Source organism: Pararge aegeria, chromosome 18 (assembly GCF_905163445.1).
Source record: "Pararge aegeria chromosome 18, ilParAegt1.1, whole genome shotgun sequence".
NCBI classification, from domain to species: domain Eukaryota; kingdom Metazoa; phylum Arthropoda; class Insecta; order Lepidoptera; family Nymphalidae; genus Pararge; species Pararge aegeria.
Window position 1 is genome coordinate 16,967,682 of NC_053197.1, and position 23,152 is coordinate 16,990,833.

A 23,152-nucleotide genomic window follows, 5' to 3' on the forward strand; every position below is an offset into this window, starting at 1 on the left:
CCTTTGGAGTGGGAATTTATAAAATTTGTGAAACAAGTATTTCTTTATTTTAAATCGAAAACCTAAAATCAAAGTTTCATGGATGTAACTTGAAAAATTAATAATGAAGGATTTTATACAAACTTATATCCCCCATATAACCCTCTTTGTAATTTTGTTTTTATTTATTACAAGACATTTGTTTTTCTTCTGTGTTCAAGCATACTTTAGAGTAAAAAGTAATGAGAGATTGTTTCCATAATTACACAAATTTGAAAAAAGTTTTGGAGGATAGATAGTTCAGTTGTAACGATTTGCTTAAGCGTGGTTCCGGATCCAGGCCACGTAGCGCGACACCCTGGCGTACACGGTGGGCCAGTGGGCCGAGGCGCACCGGCTGCCCACGAAGCTGGCGATGCCCACCACCGTGCCGCGGAACACCAGGCCCGTGCCCGAGTCGCCAAAGCAGGCGCCGCGCCCGTCCACGTGCCAGCCCGCACACAGCATGTTGGCGTTGATGAAACCTGGTAAAAATGTATAAATAAAGAAATTAAAAGTCCCCCGACTATAGTGTACATTATTCTACTAGTCAAGCCCTTTCGTATTATGTATAATATCTAATCCGCCATTAGTTAGCCGGACAACTTGGACCGATTTTCATCAAACATAGCTAAATCACTGCCGACTACTTCAACTTTCAAACAAGTGAAAACAAAATTAAAATCGGTGCAACGGTTCGAGAACTACAATGCAAAAGACAGACACACACACACACACACACACATTGATACGAATAAATTGCAATACTATAAAATATGTATTATAGTATCCAATTTATTGCTCACTTTTTGGCTATAATGTCTTCCTCATAAAATAGCGAATGTGGGCGCTCCATCATCTACTATTAGTCAATGACGTAAATGGAACAAAAAAACTTTCAGCGATTATGAAGATTTACAACACAAACCCTTGACTTACATATATCGGGAGTAGAGCTTAGCTTATGAGGCGTACAATGGGTGAAACTGTGGAAGACAATAAACATTTTGACCAGATACTCACCTCCGAAGGCGCTATTGCATCTACTTTGGTTGACCGTCCGAAGTCCGACATGGCGTAGCTGTTCCGAAGTCGTTTGTGCATGTTGCTGCAGAGCATGAATAAGGAAACTTCATTTAAAAATGTAAACACAAAAATGTAAACTAATGGGCACGGATCTCCTCCCACCATGACAAGGGCTAGGTATATCAAGCAATTTAAATTAAATTAGTGTAATATGTTTTTGTATATATAGGTACAAAAATATATTTATATGCACCATTGGTTGCCTGAAAGAGATCGCTATGTAGCGATAAGGCCTCCAAAGCGTTACATTTTTTTTATATACAACTTTTCTGTATGTTTATGTGGTCTACGATAAAAGTGTATTTATTCATTCATTAAAGGTCGACTCTCCAAACCACGTATCGCCAAGTTATTCTATTGCGGGTCGTCGAAATTTCATTTTGAGCGGTTCTTATGTCCTTTGACATTATTGACATCCAGGTTTTTTTGCCTGTTCAATTTGCGTTTTGTCGCTTATACTAAGGGATCGATATATACCATGAAGCTGACATGTGATCGGGTACTCACGCTCGTAACTCCCCAGCCGATGGCGATGACGTCGGAGTTGTCTGGGATGTTGATGTTAGCGGAGGCGATTGAAGCGGCGCGCACGCTCGCGGAGCCGAGCTGGATGGCCGTGGCCATTCGGATGATGCCCACGTCGTTGTTGTGTGTGTTCATGTTGTGCTGCGGGTGGCTGACTAGCTGCGCCACGTTGTGCAGGCGCCCACCGCTGCTGGCGTTGGGCGAGCCGACGCGCACGCGGTACCGGTTCGCGGTGGGCGCGCGGCTGCGATCATTTTGTTACCTTTTTTTTATGTCGTGGTTGAAAAGCGTTATGGCTATCTCTGTCCTTTTGGGGAGGACAGAGGTTATGTGGGACTCGTGTACCCAAACTAAAAGCCACCACGCCATGTCCCTCTCGTTGGTTTTAGTAGACGTCCGGGGAAGTAGGGACTAACACCATTCATATTTCAGCCGCCAAGCAGCATGATGTTTCGGTCTGAAGGGCGTGTAGGTGCCGGTGTAAATACAGGCACATGGGGCTTAGCACCAACGCCTCAGGTTGATGGACAAAAGGCGGCAGGGTGCAGGACGTGTTCCTCGCATGCCCTGCAAAGTGTTGCCCTGTTTATGATGATGTTTTTTTTGGATAGGTGGGCCATATTCTTGGTCCGTCAATTATAACTATAAAAAAAATTAGGAAAACGGTTGACCTAAAGGGCATCTCTGCATGCAACTTCCTACTACTAAATATATTACATCATCGAAAGTCTGATAGAAGTTTCATAAAACACTATTTTTTAATTCTCTAATTGCTATAACTTTTGAACAAATCATCCGATTTTCACGTGGTTGGCGGCATTCGACGCAGCTTATTATGTTCTATGAAGCATTTTAGATCAAAAATCATTCAGACGAAAATTTTTAAAATTATTCTAACAAAACACTTATTTCGGAATTTTTGTTTTTGATATCTCTCAAAATTCAAAATTCAAAATTCAAAATTCATTTATTTCAAGTAGGCCTAATACAAGCACTTTTGAAACGTCAAGTCTGTCCGTGTGTAGTGACTCTACCACCGGTTCGGAAGGCAGATTCTACCGAGAAGAAGCCGGCAAGAAACTCAGCAGTTGCTCTTTTCCAACATCAAAAATTTACATTTTATATTTTAACATTCATTTATCTATCTTGTGAGAGATGAAAGCGGAGCCGGATGCTTCCAAGCAACCTTGTCATTAAGAAACTCATCAATAGTATAATAATCTCGCTGTAATAAATGTGTTTTAACACATTCTTTAAACTTATGGATTGGTAGGTCCAAAATTACCTTAGGAATCATATTATAAAAACGTATACTCAATCCCACAAAAAAAACGTATACTCAATCTCAAACGGATAAACCGATTTTGACCGGACTGGCAGCGATCGACGGGGTTTATCAAGCTTAAGAGTTGATTAGTTTTTGGCATCGATCGGTAAAGCCATATAAAAGTTATTCTAAAAAAACAGTTTTCAAAATTGTTATTTATGAGATTTCTCGGAATCTATCGGTCCGAATCGATCTAGAATTTGTAGAAAAGCTAAGTTTAGCCCTTTCGAATGCCGCCAAACGCGATCCAATCGATCGAGCCGTTCAAAAGTTATGAGAGGTTTACATACACACACACACGCATACATACAGACATGATGGCACCATCGCGAGAATAGTCTTTTAGATCGTTCCATTTTAAACAGGATAAAAGAGATATTATAGTTGCCTTACAACCAACAGTGAGCCGCTGAGAGGATGGCCCGGTTATTGAGGATGGTACCGCCGCACTGGTGCCGGAAGCTGACGCTGTTCTGAGTTATCTGGAGGCTGGCGGCGAACGGGTAGTTGTTGATCGAGGTTACAGAGCCCCCGATGATCCTCGTCTGCTGCGGCAGCGCTGCCATCATAGAAATCTTAGTAACAAGACACTGGAAATGTTCTTTACGCGTCACCTTGTCGCTTAACGAGTATAAATATACGATACGATAATTTTGCCTGTTCCGGGAATCGAACCCGAGACCTGAACTTAAAACCACCACCAACGATGCGCCAGGGTGGACTTCGAAATGCAGTTCTCTTCTCTTTGTAGCCTGATCTAATAAAACTTATGTCTCGAGATTATACTTAGTTCTTGACAGTTAAACCAATTTCTTTGAACTCACGAGATATTACTTTTATTTTTAATACAAAAAAAACACATTAAAACAGTACACTTTTAGGTAGCAAGTATATCCCAGTTACATTTTTTTAATCATTAAGAGATAAATTTAAAGAAGTTAAATAATGACGGTGCATAGTCTGTACATATATGAAAATTTCATTTATGTCCATAAAAATATAACAAAATTTAAAAAGAAAATGGACTGTAACTATATTAATATTGGAAGCAAAGATAAACTCGTTGGGCAATTGTATATTAAAATAATATACATATAACAGATTACCGAATGAAATCATTGAGATGTCTCTCAATAAGTTCAAAGTTTATATAAAACGTAAGCTTACAGAAAATTCATATTATAATGTTAAGGATTACTTAAACGATAAAAAAGCTTGGGTGTGAATTGCTCTTCATAGCTTAATATAAATTTACTGTGAGATGGTGATGACAAAAAAAAAATACTCGGCCAAGTTTGTTGTGGGCTCTTCTTAGACCAGAGCGCGTTTGGAACCCTCGTAGCTTTAGGTTTAAGTTGGCGCACAAAATTATCACCATCCCCTTACAATTATGTGAACATATATGTATGAACGCTTCATAAGAGTTTGTGATGGGCCTACATGACTAAAGAAAATTTGAATTTGAATTTAATCATTTATAACTTCAGCGTAATGTAAGTTTCATGGATAACTTAGTGTACTGGCAAAGCAAAACATAACGGTATAACTCACAAGCAACTGCTGTAAGGCATATTGCCAGTAAAGCGACGATTGTCTTCATTGTTCCAGGGTGTATCGCTTACTGAATTTTCACAGTAACTTGTTAATAATATAGCTTCGTTATATTAATAGAGATATAGGTAATAAACCTATATCTGTATTAATATAACTAGATTAGATAAGTTATAAATATTTGCATAGCAAACGATTTACTGTAGCAATATTTTTAAAACATAAATCATTGCATTTAAAGGTTTTAGATTAATTAAAACCGTCCACCCGCATTAGAGTAGCGTAGTGGGTCTAAGCTCTTAATCGCTTTCATTGATAAACAGAACATTATCACTCTTTGGGGCGTGACCGCTAAACTCAGTGTACATATTTAAATAGTATATTATGTACAAGCGAGGATGTAATATGTGCGCGAACCTCAGTCGGGCGCGATAAAAGAGCCGGGAGCGCAATAAATATTGTGAGTTTAAATAATAAATAATCATTGTTATCCTAAATTAAAGTAGCTATTCCTAAAATTTTTAATAGCCCAGTGGGCAGGACTTCGATTTCACTTACGGGGGACCGAGTTCGATTCCCAGAACGCACTTATAACATTTCGAAATATGTGCGTTTTAAGCAATTAAAATATCACAAACTTTAATGGTGAAGGAAAACATCGTGAGGAAACCTGCATGCCTGAGAGTTCTTCATGATGTTCTCAAAAGGTGTGTGGAGTCCACCAAACCGTACTGGGCCAGCAGGCCAGGTGGTGGATTACGGCCTTAACCCCTTCTCAATGTGGGAGGAGACCCGTGCCCTTTAGTGGGTCGGTAATGGGTTGATATGATGATGATGATGACAACTAAGATAGATTAATAACACATCTTAAAATAAAATCCATTTTATTCAAGTAGGCCTTCTTTATAAGCACTTTTCGAAGATAAATTTGTCTGTTTCTATCTGCAGTGACTCTACAACCGGGTTGGAACACAGATCTCACTGAGATACCACCAAGAAACTCAGCAGTTACTATTTTCTATAACATTTACTTTTTTCTATCTTAGAGGAGATATATATTTCGAGACAACACCAATGGCAATGACCAGTTGAAAGAGTTCAACTTGGCCCGATTATATCATCATCATTCACCGATTGACGTCCATTGCTGGAGTAGGTATTTTATACAGAGTTCCAAAACCCTCGGTCCTGGATTGGCCCCATTTGGCCCCTGGTTTCCAGCGGCTCTCAGCGACTCGCTTGAGCTCCTCTGTCAACACTTTTGGGGGTCGACCAAGGTTGACTTTTCCGGTACGGTCGCCATTCTAGCACCTTGCTACTTCAGCTTTACGACTAGTTGACTAGTCCTACGGATCTCTTCATCTGATACGATCACGTAGATATACCTAGTGTAACTCTCTTCATCGCCCGCTAAGTGACTCTTAATCTACTAATGAAGCCTATAATTAGCAACCACGTTTCAGAACCTTGAGTCATGACTGGCAACACGCACCGTTCCTACTTCTTCAAGCACTGAGGGATTTCGTAAAAAAAGATAATAATAATAATAATAATAATAATATCTTTATTTTATCAAAATAAACGTATACATTTCATGAGTGTGAAGCCCTGTCTCCTGCGGTAGTTAAAACTGTGTTACAGGAGACAGTGTCTTCCCTATATCTATGGTCTTATTAACAAACGTTTGACAATTTACAGGGAAAATTATATAAAGGAAAGAAAAGAAATAAATAAATGAAAAAAAATAAAATAAAAGAGAATTATGTAAATTTTTGAGGCGGGTGCTTAGGTAGGTACATTTGATTTGTTTGTGGGTGTGCGCGTGTTTGTATGCGTGTGTGTGAGCGTGTTTGTATGCGTGTGTGTGTGCGTGTTTATATGCGTGTGTGTGCCTGTGTGTTTGTGTTTAATTTGTAATTTGTTTTATTTAAATTAGATATTCTTATGAAATATTTTCTCTGTACCCTCATAGTCGTAATCTTTTAGCCAAGATTTAATGTATGTCTTAATTTCTCTATTGGTCATGTCTTTTAAGGTACCTTTTTTTAAAAGGTTGTATAAGCAGGGTGCAAGGAAGTTATAGTGCTTACGTGCAAAACTACTTTTTATAATAGGAATTGGGCATCTATCAATTCTCTTTGAACAGGTGGGTAGAAAGGGAACCGTTTTGCTATGGTATCTTCGCAATGTTTGAAATATATACAATTTCCTTACTGACAGCACATCACATTTTTCATATAAGCGAGTCGTGGGAAAGGTAAATGGATAGCACATAATAACTTTAAGTAAAGCGCGTTGAGCCCGCTCAACCTCCAGCATTAAAGTTTTAGAGGCACAACCCCATGCGCAGATACAGTAACTAAGAATACATTCACCGAGGGTTTTATAAAGTTTAATTAGCATATCAGTATTGCAAACGGTACGTAAGATTTTAAATATGTATATGAGTCTCCTAATACGCATACTGGTGTTAGATATATGTGAAGCCCAAGTCATGTTGTCGTCAATTGTTACGCCAAGGTATTTAACTGTGTTCGCTTGCATTAATGAACTGCAATCACAAGGAACGTTCAGAGTCTGATTACATGGGTAGCAATGTGCTCGTATTCCAAAGTCAGTTGGGGGTCTTCCACTTTTTGTTTTGCTGAAGCATAGATATTTAGTTTTACCAGTGTTGAGTGCAAGGAGACTATGTTCTAACCATGAAATAATAATTCTAAGACCCGCATCAGCATGTCTATTAATCTCTTCCCACGTAGAGCCATGAAACAAGAGAACTGTATCATCAGCGAACATTATAATATCACAATTACTAATTTGTTTATTACACAGTTCGTTAATGTAAATTAGAAACAGTGTAGGTCCTAAGGTGCTACCCTGTGGGACTCCATAGGAGCAATAATATGTATCGCTTATGGATCCTTCAACTCTCACTTGTTGAGTTCTATTGGTCAAGTAGTCTGAAAACCAATTACGTGACAAACCTCTTATTCCACAGTTCTCCAAACGAGACAGCAAAATTGAAATAGAAACAGTATCAAAGGCTTTCTGTATATCCAGGAATACGCCTACTACCTTTTTGTTTCGATCTAAATGTTGCGTGATGGAAGAAGTTAATTTTAACACAGCATCTTCGGTTGATTTATTTGTTCGAAATCCGTATTGATTTATTGAAAGCAGTTGGTTCTTTTCGAGATACAGCATTAACCTTTTGTTTACTAATTTTTCTAGAATCTTTGCCACAACTGGCAGAAGGGAGATAGGTCTATAATTAGATGGTACATTTTTATCACCTGTTTTAAAAATTGGAGTTACGATTGCCTTTTTAAATGGTTTGGGAAAGATGCCGGTACTAAGACTTTGGTTGCATAAATAAGCAATGGGATGCGCTAGTGAGTTGCCACATAGCTTGATGATGTCAGCAGTGATACTATCCCAACCTGGTGCACTATTACTCTTAAGACCAGATATTATGTTTTTAATTTCTAAATAATCTGTTAAGTATAGTGAGAATGAGTAACATGGGGAGACTGAAAGGTTAGCAGCCCTGTTTGCTAGATCAGATTCTGACATTTTTAGATTATTAATTATATTTCCAGCTACCTCACCTCCTACAGATGTAAAGTAGTTATTCACTTCGTTAAGCGACTCTGCACATGTCGGTTTAGTTTTAAGTAGAGGATCGGAGGAAATTCTATTATTACTATAACACAGTTCTTTAATAATGTTCCAAGTTTTTAACATGTTGCCGTTACTACATGATAATTTCGATTTATAATAATTTATTTTTAGTGATTTTATAATTCTATTACATATGTTTCTGTACTTTAAGTACTTCGTTTTAAGCTCGAAATTGTTGGGTAAAGACTTATGTTGCCTATGCATCTTGTTTCGTTTCCGTATGCACCGCACAACACTGACTGTTATCCAAGGTTTGAGGGGCAGCTTATTACTAGGGACTTTCCTAGTGACTTTATTATTCTGGATCAGTTCTTGCAAAGTACCAATAAATGTTTCCGTTGTGGAATTGACGTCAGTTATTGTATATAGCTCATCCCAAGATATATCAATCAAGCACTTTATAATAGCATTTTTATTTGTAATCGATTTGTGGAGTTGTGTACTTTTTTTATGAATTTTGGTATTTACAATATAAAGTAATATTGGCGAGTGATCAGTAAGCTGCTCAAATACCAAAGTCTGCCATTTTCCTATTGTTTTGACCATGAAGTGGTCTATGGAAGTGTTTATTCTAGTCGGTATATTTATACCTTGTTCTAGGCCATAGGATGCCATCAAATTTAGGTATTCGGACGGGTATCCTTTCACATTACAAGGCAAAATATCGATATTAACATCACCAGTAAGAATAATATTTTGTTTGAATTTTAAATTATGTATAATATTGTCCAAAGAATTTATGTAGTTAGTCGGGTTTGTAAAACAGGGAGGGCGGTATGTACATATAATTGAATAAAATTCACTAACTTCGAGTATTAAACAATTACCGTCTAATATAAATGGTTCGAATGCGTTTACCGCAAGATTATTCTTCACAAAGGCAACAATCCCATCATTTTGATTAATACTATTTTTGGTCTAATATGAAGTATAATTATTAATTGTTGACGGATTAAAATATTTGTTAGTCCAACATTCGGTCAAAACAAGAATGTCTAGGGTCAGATTTAAACTACTGACAAAAGCTAAGAGTAAGTCTAGATTACTGTTTATGCTTCTGATATTTATAGTAAGTATAGCTAAAGTATTTGCGTCGTTTTGTTTGTAGTTTTTTAGAAACCGGGTGCAATACGATGGATCATCACAATATGAACAGAACGTCGTTAACCTATGGTCAAGATCGATTAGAATATGCTTTGAATCTATACTAGTCACTGTGAATTAAAAAAAAGTAGATTTGATCCAGAAATGTGAATCTGAGGGTAGTCAGATAATGTATCGCAAATAAAAACAGAGTACTCTTCCCAGTTAAACGACCTGTGGCTGGGTTGAACATTGCTTTGTACGTTTATGTAATCGATAAAGAACCTGTCCTAGAATTTGCGTAGGAACATTAACATGATTTTTTTTAGTAGGGTTATAATATTTTGAGGCGATATCTTGTATGGATAGTATAAAGTAGACGGATTTGTGTAGAGTGTATATGTGTATAAAAATTTTGTTAATGTAATCAAGAAATAGGTTCTATACATTAACAGCAAAAAATATAGAAAACATGCAAAAACTTAATTAAAGTTAGATTAAAAATCCTTTTTTTACTTGAACATGGAGGACGACTAAATTTGAATTTATGTAGTCATTGACTTAGTAATATTTTCTCGAAATCATGTTCACTGTTTACAAGTATTTGTGGTGATCCTTCAGATCTTCTTAAATATACTTTACCGAAGGATGTCCAACAAAAAGTAAAGGCATTATTACGGCCAAATTCGCGGGCTTGGAAAAATAACTTCCGTGTCTTTTCTGTTAGGTTTTCCGAGATGTAGATGCGTTTCGGGGGCCCTTCGATTTTTAGTTTTGTTGTGTTAAATTTTTCTTTTGTGTTTTGTTGGTTATACTTTTTAAAACAGCTGATAAATTTATCTTTCATTGCAACAGTGGTAAAATCAGCTATTATCGGTTTTGTAGTGGATTTTGTATTAATTCTAAAAATATTCTTAATATCTGATGTTTGTACCGGTATATTCAAAGTACTACCAATTTTCAAGGTAATTTCAGTTAAAGCCACCTTAGATTCCTTCGGTTTCTGAGGAATATTTCTAATTTCCACACTTGTAATGCGGGTGTTTCGTTCAAGAGCCTCTATTTTATTTTCCAAGCCATTTATATTTTTTCTATAATCTTTTCTTTCCGCTTCTAAAAATGAAAGTCTTTCCAACATCTCATCGTATTTAAGAGACATAAATTCGACTGACTGTTTAATTTCTAAGTTTTGTTCCTTAAGTTCGTTTAAAGACTCTAGTTATGTCGAGAATTTTGTGTCTTGTTCGACTTGCCACCTTGTGATGAGAGCTTTAAACTCTTTGTTTGTCAAAATTACATCTTCTGTGTTCAGATGTCACGAAGTTTCCCGAACGCGAGTTGGATTCTTAGTTCATCTAATTCTCAAAATAGGATTTACCTAACTGGGTCATGAGTCCTAGGTATATAAACTTGTCTACAACCCTGAGTTCAGATTCTATAACATGGCTTCTCATGCCACTAACAGAAGCCGAAAGAGACAATTCAGTTCGAGATCTCACTAGACCACTATCTTCATTAATTAAGAAACGACCATAGAGAGAACAATCGAAATAACCACTGTAGAAGATTCAAGTACCCGGGAGGGGCCACCGATTAGCCGGATGATAATGATAAGTACTTTTATTATAGAAGAACATAACAAATTTACTTGTGAATTCGATACTCAGATAAATCCATTAGAAATCCTTAATTGATAACATGAATAATCTACTTAATCCATGCCAAATGCTATCGATCTCTTTAAATACAAATAAAGCTTCTATTTAATACTTTTATTTAGCCACGGTCCCGATTAGAATTTCTTTGACGTCAGCAGAGTTCAATACATCAATTAGATATAGGCTGTAACACTTCTAGACTAAAGGGGTTTGCTCATAATCACTACGCTGGGCTGAAGGGGAGGTGATCGCAGTTGACGGTAGTAGTAGTTCAGAGGACGCTGCTGCCTGTTGCATGAAGCAAACTCTTGAGCCCGCGAAACCTAATGATTTAACATGCCGTGGTATGATAAAATAGTGCAAGAAATTAGTTTAGTAGCACAGCTTCTGGTTACACAGCTCGTCCATGCTTGCACCAAGCATGGCATTGCTGTGTTCTGGTCTGAAGAGCTTGGCCATGGACATTCTACAAAGTCCCACGCCCTTAGATTCACGGGTCGAGCCACTAAATACCTAGGTGGGTGTATTTGTTATGAAAGCACACTAAGCCATCGGTTCCGATTATTATCACGAACAAGTGTTAGTTAGTAATCGTTTAAGTCTACAACCCTGCATACTAGAAAGGTGGTGAGTTTGTAATCTAAATCCCTCTCGTAATCGTTAAAAGCAGTGGGTTATTAATAGATTTAAGATTATGGAAAAAACATTTACTTCTAGCTATTGCCCGCGACTTCGTCTGCGTTTGATTTTGATTTTTGATGTGGCATTCAATTTAGTTGTAGTTCTTAAAAAAAATTAAAGTATTCAGTATCGCTAAGCCTTAAATGAGGGGTTTGCTGCTGCCCGTTGAGGAGTTCTGTCCTCTATCTCCAACCACATTCATCAGATCTACACGAAGTTTGGGCAAAATTAAACACATTATAATCTCTATAGTACAAAAATAATTATTTAAATCGGTTATAATTTGTCGGAGTTATGGTGTAAAATCGTCAAACACTTTCATCCCCTCTCCCAAAGGAACCGAGCTTAATGTACCGGGATAAAAGTTTAAGCTATCAGTTAAGCAGTTTTTGCGTGAAAGCGTAACAAACAAACTTAAATTGACATTTATAATATTAGTACGGATATTCAATTGGTTTCGTCGAAAAAACATTATTTTTCAGTATTGACATCTACAATTAGTCGATAGACAATAAGTACATTTTTTGTAGTTCTTATTGACTTTGCGGTTATGAGGGCCAGTCTCCTCAAGTCTATACAAGCACTGCTGCTGGCTTCAGACGTCTGATTCGTTCCAGAGTCAGTAGGTCGAAAACATACATAACTAAAAATAGTTTTAACATAAATCGAATTCGATACTGTTGTTACTGTGTTGGTCGCTTAAATAAAGAGTCCCAGAGTCACTCAGCTGGCGATGGCGGAGAGCTATGTTCACACAAGACACGAGGAGATCAGTGGAAGAACTAGAGTAACCAACATAGCTGAACGCGGTCGCAAAGCTGAAGTGGCAATGGGCGGGGCACATAGCTCGGAGAACCGATGAACGTTGCGGGCCCATGGTGTCAACGAATCACTGGGAGCCGCTGGAAACAAGCGGCCCAGGACTCCCTGCAAAAGACGCACTGGACGTCAATCGGTTGTTGATGCTCACTTGGAAAAATAAAAGTCCTTTGCCCAATTCTGGTCTTTAAAAAATAATAGTTAAGTATACGTAATGGCCTGTCTACTTAATTCCAGTCCTTAGCTATGCGAAGAGATTTAATGGAGATATTTAGTAACATTGCCTTCTAATTTTATAATCTATTTTAAGGATTTAAATTATCATTTCTACCCGTTATTACCGTTATTTATTATCATAGACTTCATAGTTCTTCAATTCCTTTATAAATTGAAATTACCGGACTTTTATGAAGTATGAATGTGGAATGCATTGCTACATTTCAATATACCACTTTATTATTTAACCCTCCTATGAACATAGGCCTTCTCATTTTATCGAGACAATTCAGTGCCATATTACAACTGAACAGATTTAAACGAATGTATATCTAAGTGATCAAATCAGGAATTTGGAGATCCGTGGAAAAACCGAAGTTACCGACATAGCTCAAAGAGTCGCGAATCTAAAGTGGCAATTTGTGAAACTATAATTTTAGAATTTTCTCTGCTCTGGTCTGGTGGGAGGCTTTGGCCGTGGCTAGTAACCACCCTACTGACAAAACTTGCCGCTAAGCGATTTAGTGTTCCAGTGCGATGTCGCGTAGAAACCGATTAGGAATATGACTATCATACTCCCAAACAGGTTGGCCCGCTACCATCTTAGACTGCATCATCATTTACCACCAGGTGAGATTAAATTCAAGGGCTAGCTCGAAGAAGAATACAAAAGTCTGCTTTATTGCAACTGGAGTAATGTGAATCAGCCATAACAAACATCAATATATGTAACAATTTAATATCGGCCGGAAGCCGGGCATTTTTCTCTTAACATTTGGAGATGAGTGACGTAACACGGCACCTGTGGCTACTTACTTGCGGCTCGAAGTGAAAGTTGATCTTATTCGGACGAGCATGGACTTTTATACTAGCGCTGAAAATATCGAGCGTTTTATAAACACCGTAGCACTAAACGCTAACGCCGTAAACTGGAGACAGAAATAGAAGATCTATATAAATCGTGTGATACGCCTTTTAACGTCCCACTGCTGGGACTGCTGGCATCCTCTCTCATAGGAGAGACGGGTTTAGAGCATAGACCCACCCCACCACGCTATTGGGGATAAGCCCCATCAATTGCCTAGTTCCGGAATGGTACTAAAAATTCTATAACAAAAATAAAATACCTAACAGTTTTTAGCCCGACCTGAGATTTGAACCCCTGACCGAGGTCCATCCGTAGATGAACATGCTTACCACTTTCCAAAATTTAAAGGCCAAACAAAATATATAATTCCAAAATAATAAATGTGTTGAGTAAGAGACTGTTGTCTTTTTCGTTATAAAATAACCTATGAGTAGCCAGATTATGTCATAAAAAAGCGATAACTGTTGTTTGCGTAGAATTATTTTACGAAGCAGTGAAAAAATAATTAATCGTAACATTCTTTACGTCTACTTGCCAGTATGCTACTGCCAGGATTTATGCAACTGAGCCGGTTTTAACCCGCTAGTGTAATACAGTTAATTTAAAAAGTAATCCAGCGTATGACCTATGAGCCACAAGCAGTCTCGTTACGTGCTGTTACGCAAGCGCAGTGTGTCCGCCCGGAGCGCCGGAGCCCGCCGCGCCACTGTAAGATAGACAGTTGGGTCAGTTCCCTACATTTTTACATTTTGTTTTACAGTTCAAAATCTTCACAAGTACGTTTAACATATTAGCCTGCCTATAATCGTACCCGGAACTTCACAAATTCTTAAAGACACAGGCACCCGCTGCGCCATCAAGATGACCTCTCTGAGTGGGAGATGTTTAACCATCAGTTTCTGGTCACCAAAATCCTATAACACTGCCGGACTGAAGGCCTCTCACAACGGGCGGGTTCGCTGTTCGCGATGGTTTTCAGTTTGGATATACCCCTACGCCCAAGGGTCGGAGGTAGCAAAAAGTTTTCCCCGTTATCTAAATCAGCACTTACCACTATTGGTGTAGCAGTTGTAGAGGAAAAAAAAAATGATTACTTCTTGACCTTGATAACTGGATAATCTGAAATATCTCGTTCGAAATACTCGTTGCTATGTAACTTGAACTCGTAATCGAACCCGGCATCTCGTCTTACGGAGAGCATGTCGTCCAAAATAAATGACAGCAATAACGAGTTTATGTTAAAATAATTAATATGGAATCTGCTCGTTCCAATTTTTGTTCAATTTCATCAAAACTAGTTTCCCATAAAGTGACAAGCCCGCAATAACGAGATGATTATTTGTGATAAGTGCCCATAATTTTTATTTCAAAACGACATGTTTAGATTAAGTTTAATAATTAGGCCCCATGTACACATCAATGATAAAGAAGTCTGGGAAATGTGAAGTTATTGTTCTCAGTAAGATACCTTACCTAATTTAAGTGACATTGTGAGATTGTAATAAACCAAAGAACAACCAACTAAAAATGTTCTGTCCTCATCATTATTACATTAAAAATAAAAACAACCCACTATCCGCGGTCTACTACAGGACTCCTCGAAGACTGAGACGGGTATAGGCAATTGTTCAACACGCTGGAAAAGTGCCTATTGGTAGACTTCACACATCTTTACACGTCTTCTTCTTCTTCTGTTCCTGGGCCTTTTCCGCACTTGGTTGGTCTGGAACCGTCCGTTGTACGTATGGTCACTGATGCGGCTCCCCGCTGGATCACTCCAGCCCGCCGAGCTCACTCCAGAAGTTTAGCAGGCCGCCCAGGTCACCGAGTGCTTCCTGGAGTCATGCTGAGGAGCCAAGGTAAGAGGTCTTTAAAAAGGTTCAGAAAAACTCTTAGGCATGCGGGTTCGTCACGATATTTTTCTTCTCCGTTAAAGCAAGAGGATCGAAGTCAGTCCGAAAGCAAGGCCGCAGCTTTGACCACTAGACTATCACCGTTCTAAACTAACAATTTGTTGCGGGCTTCTATTTAGAGCGGCGCGTTTTATACTCGTAGCTTAAGTTTTAAGTTTAGAGGAGTTAGAAGAACGGAGAAGCGGGCTTCGGCTTACCTTTCGTGAAGACGGAGTTCGAACCCCGGCACGCACCACTGACTTTTCGGAGTTACGTGCGTTTTTAATTTGAGCAATTTAAATATCACTGGCTTAAAACGGTGGAGGAAAAACATCGATAGGAAACCTTCGCGCCTAAACGTTGTCCATAATGTGCTCACTTAGCCTGCCTTGTAGTGGGCCGGTAATGCATTGATGAGAATTATCATGAAAGAAATAGGAAAATATGAGGCTTCTTATATAGAGGGTGATGATAATAATAATAATAATCATTTATTTGCACGAACGTTTGTACAATATCAAGATTGTTGGTAAACAATATAGTCAGTTTAGAGAGCATAACATTCTACTAAATTAATAGTGTGCAAAGTTGTGCATGGATATTAAATATACGGTAGGACATCATGGACAATTAAAATAAATAAATAAATATATTACGACAGTACACACATCGCCTTCTAGCCCCAAAGTAAGCGTAGCTTGTGTCATTGGTACAATATACATAGATACTGATAATATACAGATGAACATTCATGTTCGTCACACAAACATTTTCCAGTTGTGGGAATCGATCCCACGGCCGTGGACTTAGAAAGCAGGGTCGCTGCCCACTGCGCCAGTCGGCCATTATTTGAAGAAGTAGACTTAACAAACGTGTAAAATTTTAAAAACCAACCTTTACCTTTAAATCGATGGATACAGCAATAATACAGCAATGTACCTAGTTAGTTGCTACTGAGTAAATAATGTGTGCACACAGCTTTAAAAGGTCTTAGTAAACCCTGTACTTTATGTAACTATGCGGCAATCGCATTAATATAATTAACCTTTTTAAAATCTAGACGTCTAAGGAAATATTTACTTGGCGCTAATTTTCCTCGTAGAGATTTACATGTCACTAGGTCCAGGTTTCGAATCCCGGGTAATTGAACTAAATAAATAAATATACTACGACAATACACACATCGCCATATAGCCCCGAAATATAGCTTGTGTTATGGGTACTAGGATGACTGATGATTATTTTTATGAATAATTTACTTAGATACTAATAATATACGGATAAACACCCAGACACTGAAAAACAGTCAAGTTCATCACACAACCCTTTTTCCGTTGTAGGAATCGTACCGACAGCCTTGGACTCAGAAAGCAGGGTCGCTGCACACTGCGCCAATTGGCTGTCAAAACTGCCTCGTTGGTATATAGTGGCTAGCATGTTCAACAAAGATCACGAGTTCTTAGGCTTAAACCCCGTGTCGGACCTAAAATTGGTAGAAATTGTGTATCGAAGTTTAAATAACTTAAGTAGAGGCTTGGAGTAACAAATTGGCGGTGTGAACCCCGTAAAAGCCCACCAACCCGCATTTCTGGAGTGTGGTGGGTCTATGCTCTAAAACCGTCTTACCTATATAAGAGAGTGGCCAGCAGTGGGACGCTAATCGTCTGCGGATGATGACTGTGGAAGGAAGATACGAGTACCAGGCGTCCATAATCATGCAATAGAAAATCTAGGCCCAAAAGGTAAATGCCGTCCGATAGAAAAGCGCAGACTTGGAAAGGGTGTGGTAGTTTAATAAATCTGCTCGTAGGTAGGTTTATCCGTAATTGGTAGCGTTGAATCGCTTTGCGGTATCTGCCGGTAAGAACGTAACAAGCCTCGGCCGAAGTACAGATACGTCCATCCTTAGTATCTTAATCTAATTTGGTACTAACAAAAGATTCTTAAAGTTTCAATAAGAGAAAACACTTCCGCATGTCTGAGGGGACCCAGTTCAAATTTTAAGCAAGTTAATATAATTTTCTTTAACGGTGAAGGAAAACATCGTAAGAAAACCTTGCGAAGTCTACCAATCCACTCTTGCACATATTTTGCCTTGTGTTGACGGTAGATAAGAATACAGTTGTCACCACCCAACTCTTCCTGCCGGTATCGTACGAGGTGACTAATGGAATATAACAGATTCTTCTGTGCTACTTCTACCATCTACTGCGATCACCAACCCGTCTGCCCAGCGTGGTGACTATGGGCCCCCGATTGTCCAGTCCATCCTCTCATTCCAGCAGTGTACTGTTGACCGTGGCAAAATGATACTGACATATATTGAATATGTTAGATAGACATATATTCCAAAAACGCTCCTGAAAACGGCCACATTGTATTTAAATAAAAAGACGTATCTATACTTATGTACACGCGTTAAAAGTTATATCTACTTAAAACTACTACAAGAAAAAATCTTCCAAAATGTCATCTTTCGCCAATAGAAAAAAAGGTATTTAATACATTGAAAGTTTAATTTTAACGCATTATCTAGTATTTTCAGACCACCAAGTCTTACTCAACATTAAAATTCGAGATTTTTGTATAGTTGAATCAATTAAATCACAGGAATGAGCCCGCAGACTTTATAATTAAAGTGTACACTGTTAGATCCTTTTTAGAAAAACTAAAATGTTGACCATAGCTAACTTCATGGTGTCGGTTTTTTGTGACGGTGTGCGCGCACATCGTAACAATTTACACTCATCATTTTTCCCTAACTCGCTAAAAGAAGTATAACTTCAAAAAAACCTATACACAACTTTTCTTACAAACCGGTCTTTGCCAAATTTAGCATGGAACTGCTGGCATTATGCAGTCGACGAGACAAAAAATATTTTAAATTTTGGGAAAATTATCGGTCCCCTTAGTATTTTAAAGAAACCGACAAAACGCGGACGAAATCGAAGGCAATAGTAGTGCCATTCACATGACATTTTAGTCGGGTCGAATTCTACCTATGTCTATCAAAATCGCAAGTCACACACGCTCGATGTCGAAACCCATCAAAGTTCAAACTACACACGTCAGTCAAGTCCAGTAACTGGAGCAAGTGAATAGAATGCACCTAGGTTGCCGGCGGAGCGGAAAGTGTCGCAACTTGATACGTTGCCACCGGAGTGACCGGTGACCCGTGGGGCTGCCAACTTTGAAGGAAAACATCCTTGCTTACTGGTTTCAAGTTAACTTGATATGTTTACGACGTGAGAAAATAAAAATTGTACAACTTTACTGTTAAATCTATACAAATTTGTCTATTACAAATGAGAATAAATAACATCCATGCATCTGGACTTTTCGTTTACTTATTTCATTCAACTTTTAATGTTTAACTAACTCGTAATGTTTTCTAATATAAGATATCTAGCGTAGCGTTGGGCGATGGTTGATTAGTGAACGGCCTCGTTGCATAGTGGTTGGCATGTTCAATTTCGGATCACGAAGTCCTGGGTTGAAATCGTAGGTCGGACCAAAAGTCGTACCAGCCCGAAGTTAGGAAATTGGCAGTGTTAAAGTAGAGCACGTTAAGCCTGCATCTTCATCACCACTTTTTTTTTTCTTTTTTATATACTACGACAATACACACATCGCCATCTAGCCCCAAAGTAAGCGTAGCTTGTGTTATGGGTACTAAGTTAGCTGATGAATATTTTTTTTATGAATATAATACACATACATACTTATAATATATAGATAAACAGCCAGACACTGAAAAGCATTCATGTTCATCACACAAACATTTTAAACTTACACCACAAGGTAAGATTGCAGTCAGGGGCTAACCTTTAGTGGAAAAATAAAAATAAATAAAATTACCTTAAAGGTACATACTAGAAAAAAATCATCAAAAGCCCATATCAGTCCACTGCTGCATTAAAGGATTAAAGGCGTCTCCTAGCAAGTCGGTTTGCCCGTAATGCCACGCTGGGCAGACGGGTTGCTTATAGCAGTAGAAGCTAGAAGTTGCACAGAGGACGCTACTACCCGTTATCGGTAACATTCCCTTAGTCAACTCATACGATTAGTAGAAATACCCAACTTCTAAAAATTCTTTTGCTAAACCAGGAATCGAATCGATACAAAAGCTCGTGATTCGTTTCCAAATACTGTGCGTTCCGATGCACTATGAACCTTCATAGTAGACTTTGAGCATTCCTGTGATAAAGGGTTTTACGTGCTCTTACTTACAAACCATCTTATTGTTAGTATTTAACTGTTGTGCAGATAGATAAATCTACTGTGTTACTCAAAGCAAGCACCGTTTCAAAATATACGTAAAGACATTTGAAATACATATCTTGAAGCTTCCCACAATGGTCAACGTTTTCATAATCATTAACTTAGACGAGTTAGTAAATACGAATGTTGGAATTTGTCACCGTCGTTTGTATTATTTGAAAGCAGCCATTCTTCTCACAAAAAGTATCCATAAATCATTAGGTAATTTCAAATCGTCATAAATATAAAAGCGGTAAATGATTTTTGTTATTTCGTAATCCCATGAGCTATGTCTGCATAAAAAAGCTTCTGGAGTATCGACATTGCGATGGCAAATTTCAGTTTGTTCAGGTCAAAGTCAAAGTCAAAAATGTCTTTATTCAAGTAGGCCCTTTATATTAGGCCCAACAGGTGGCACTTTTGATGCGTACATAAGAATTACACGGCAGTGAGATGATGGCGATAACCACATTCGTAAACTTAAAACCAAACCTACGAGGTCTCCAAACGCGTCCTGATCTAGAAGAAGCCCACAACAAACGTAGCCGGGTGTTTTTTTTCTTGTTATCACCATCTCACAATGTAATTTAATATTATTAGTTTTTTAACCGACGTAAAAAAGGAGAAGGTTCTCAATTCGTCGGAATCTTTTTTTTTGTGTTTTTACCTGTGTGTTAACCTGAGGCGTAGGTATGAAGCCTCTTGTGCCTTCAGTGTTGATGTAGCTCACGGAAAGCGTTCGGTAACGATGACATCAGTTCCGTGATATTTGTTCACCCGAAAAGATCTCAACGCGCCTAAGGAAATTTCCACTTCAAAAACACCGACGCGTGAAGCCAGGGCCACAACTAGTAAAGAATTTTTGCATTTGATTATCTAGTAGTTTTATCATTGGTCCAGTTAATGGTGATTACTTCGCAATGCTATTAACAGTTCCAGCGCACTCTCAAAAAAGACAATCTGCCGATCATTTGCGTTGCGTAACCCAATAACGCACCGCATTCACCTCGACATTCGCTCACAGATTGCATCAATTCTATTAACGAAAAGATACTTATTATATGCATATAAACAGGAAGTTTGCAATAACTTATTATAGTGCTTCTTATAAAGTTTTGCGTTTTTTTTGTGTTCTAGGTCTCCTCGACTAGCATGTAGATAACAGCGCCTGAGTCTAAGTGCCAAAGGAACAATGAGCTGGCCGTAGCCTGTAAGGAGTACTTCATTGCTGGTCTCATACTGTACCTATCTTAGTCCAACCAGGGCAGTTAACTCGTCCACTACAAATTCTAGTGCAGATTGTGACGGACCTCTCAAACTCTCGACCCATGGTAATATACCTCGATAAAGTCTTAACTATGCTACCTTAACTCTTCTTAACTTGTAGCAAGGTCACTATTACTGTACGGGAGCTATGGTAATACACGAGCTGGTGTTCGTGCTCGGGGACTGAGGTCCAACCATTCATCTTTGTTTATATATATTATGGCCAGGTTTTATATATGGCCAATTGGTTAACACTTCGTTAGCGCGATGCAGGATCTTTGTGGCGCCATCTACTTTTGTAATGTGGAGAACGCTACAATAACCAAAGCGTTAAAAAACTTCAAGTGCTGTAAATATGACATCAAGACATTTCGTCAGTGATACCTCAACTAGAGTCAATAGCGTCAGTTCTACACATGACAGATTATACAGAGACGATATTTTTTATAATTTACCCGATAACCTATCTCCATCATCCTATAGTCCCACGACAGAATAGAAAGATAAAAATATAAATATAACTATAGATAAGTTGCAGACAACATGTTATAAATGCGAAAGTGCGTCTGTTCGTTTATTTATCTGTATTGATAAATAATAAAATATCTATGTGCTTTTGGCTGAATTGCTCCACTGATATTGATTATAACTACTACTACGTTACTTTTCGTAAGTACGACTTAGCCCAACCACAACGAAAAGATTGCTGGGTATAAGCTTCACCAGCAGTTGCAAACCTGGACTCAGCAGTGGGTAAGGTGATGATGAAATACGACTTAACAGCAAAATCAATCGTAATTAAATTTTACCTAAACAATTTGCATGCATGTGTCCGCCGAATATTACCTATTTTAAGGCTCGAGAAAACACAAGGCTCCTACAGGATCTTGAATAACCCAAAACAACATGGGCGAAGTTGCGGACATCAGTTAGTTGAAAATCATGTAAAACATTAGTGTTATAATATGACCTTAGTCTCCGGTGCACAATGGAGTTCCGCGCGAACGGGTTTCATTAAGAAAGCGTCTCAGGCTGTTACGGCAATCGTTAACCCACTAATTACCACCCATCACCCACCAGCCGACCACTTGTTATGTGTCGGGCCATCTCGAATCAATCAAACAATCATTATTCTAGTTACAAAGCTTTTTGTTTGTAACACATTGAACCTCTTAATAGTATTAGTAGTGCTGTTTGTGACAGAGCTCGTCCACAAACGAGCCACATTTCTGCAAACTCCCGCTAATTTCGTGCTTATTTTGTTCGTCGAGCTCAAAAGTCTGACAGAAGAAGAAGAAGTTTCATAAAGCAACAAACTCTCAGTTCCGGTTGTTACCAATAATATGTGAACGTGGGTGTATCCTCTAAAACCCTGTTTCCTATGAGCATTTTATGATGAAATTGTGACTTTCTATCATCGTTTTTCGTTTCTATTTCGTTTCTATTTCGTTTTTCGTCATGAAACAGTAATTCTAAGAAATATAATTTTCAAGACAATGTTTTTTTCAGTCAAGACAAATTCAGTCGCATAGCACTTTTCGTAAAGTTATCACCAGTAACTTAATCATTAGTCAGTCATCCCGAGTTGAATAGGATACTTTCTGTTATTTTATATTTATACTAGCTGTTGCCCGCGACTTCGTCTGCGTTTGATTTTGTTTTAGTTGTATGTCTAAAAAAGTTTAAAGTATTCAGTATCGCTAAGCCTTAAATGAAGGGTTTGCTGCTGTCCGCTGAGGAGTTCCGTCCTCTATCTCCAACCACATTCAGATCTACACAAAGTTTGGGCAAAATTAAACATAGATTATAACCTACAATATATAGTACAAAAATAATTATTTAAATCGGTTATAATTTGTCGGAGTTATGGTGTAAAATCGTCAAACAATTTCATCCCCTCTCCCAAAGGAACCAAGCTTAATTACGGGATAAAAAGTAACCAATATTACTTCTAACACTTCCAAGAATATGTGTACAAAGTTTCATGAGGATCGGTTAAGTAGTTTTTGCGTGAAAGCGTAACAAACAGACTTACATTGACATTTATAATATTAGTAGGGATAGGGATTTTAGTAACTTCTATTTCTTAGTCATTGTTTACTGTACTATAATTAGTACCTTTAGTTTAGATGTAGCTTAGTTAATCATAGTTGTCATTTAAAATTTAAATTTAAACAACTTACTTTTATAATCATAATTTGTTATCTCCGTTATTGTTGTT

General features: G+C 38.1%; 1 protein-coding gene across 1 annotated transcript; it reads right to left on the reverse strand.

Moving 5' to 3' along the window:
• Positions 1-297: 297 nt before the first annotated feature.
• Positions 298-4,556, reverse strand: LOC120631794 (trypsin CFT-1-like). Its single transcript, XM_039901474.1, has 5 exons — positions 4,508-4,556; positions 3,350-3,515; positions 1,612-1,873; positions 1,042-1,126; positions 298-503 (listed from the first exon to the last, which is right to left on the reverse strand). The coding sequence occupies exons 1-5, from the start codon at positions 4,554-4,556 to the stop codon at positions 298-300; spliced, it is 768 nt and encodes a 255-aa protein (XP_039757408.1).
• Positions 4,557-23,152: the final 18,596 nt, after the last annotated feature.

Bases quoted from the DNA above. Each gene is read 5' to 3' on its own strand.
- LOC120631794 (XM_039901474.1), bottom strand. From the start codon at position 4,556: ATGAAGACAATCGTCGCTTTACTGGCAATATGCCTTACAGCAGTTGCT. The intron at 3,516-4,507 runs GTGAGTTATACC...CTATGATGGCAG, and splicing joins ATGCCTTACAGCAGTTGCTT to CGCTGCCGCAGCAGACGAGG. The intron at 1,127-1,611 runs GTGAGTACCCGA...CATGCTCTGCAG, and splicing joins TCGGCTGGGGAGTTACGAGC to CAACATGCACAAACGACTTC.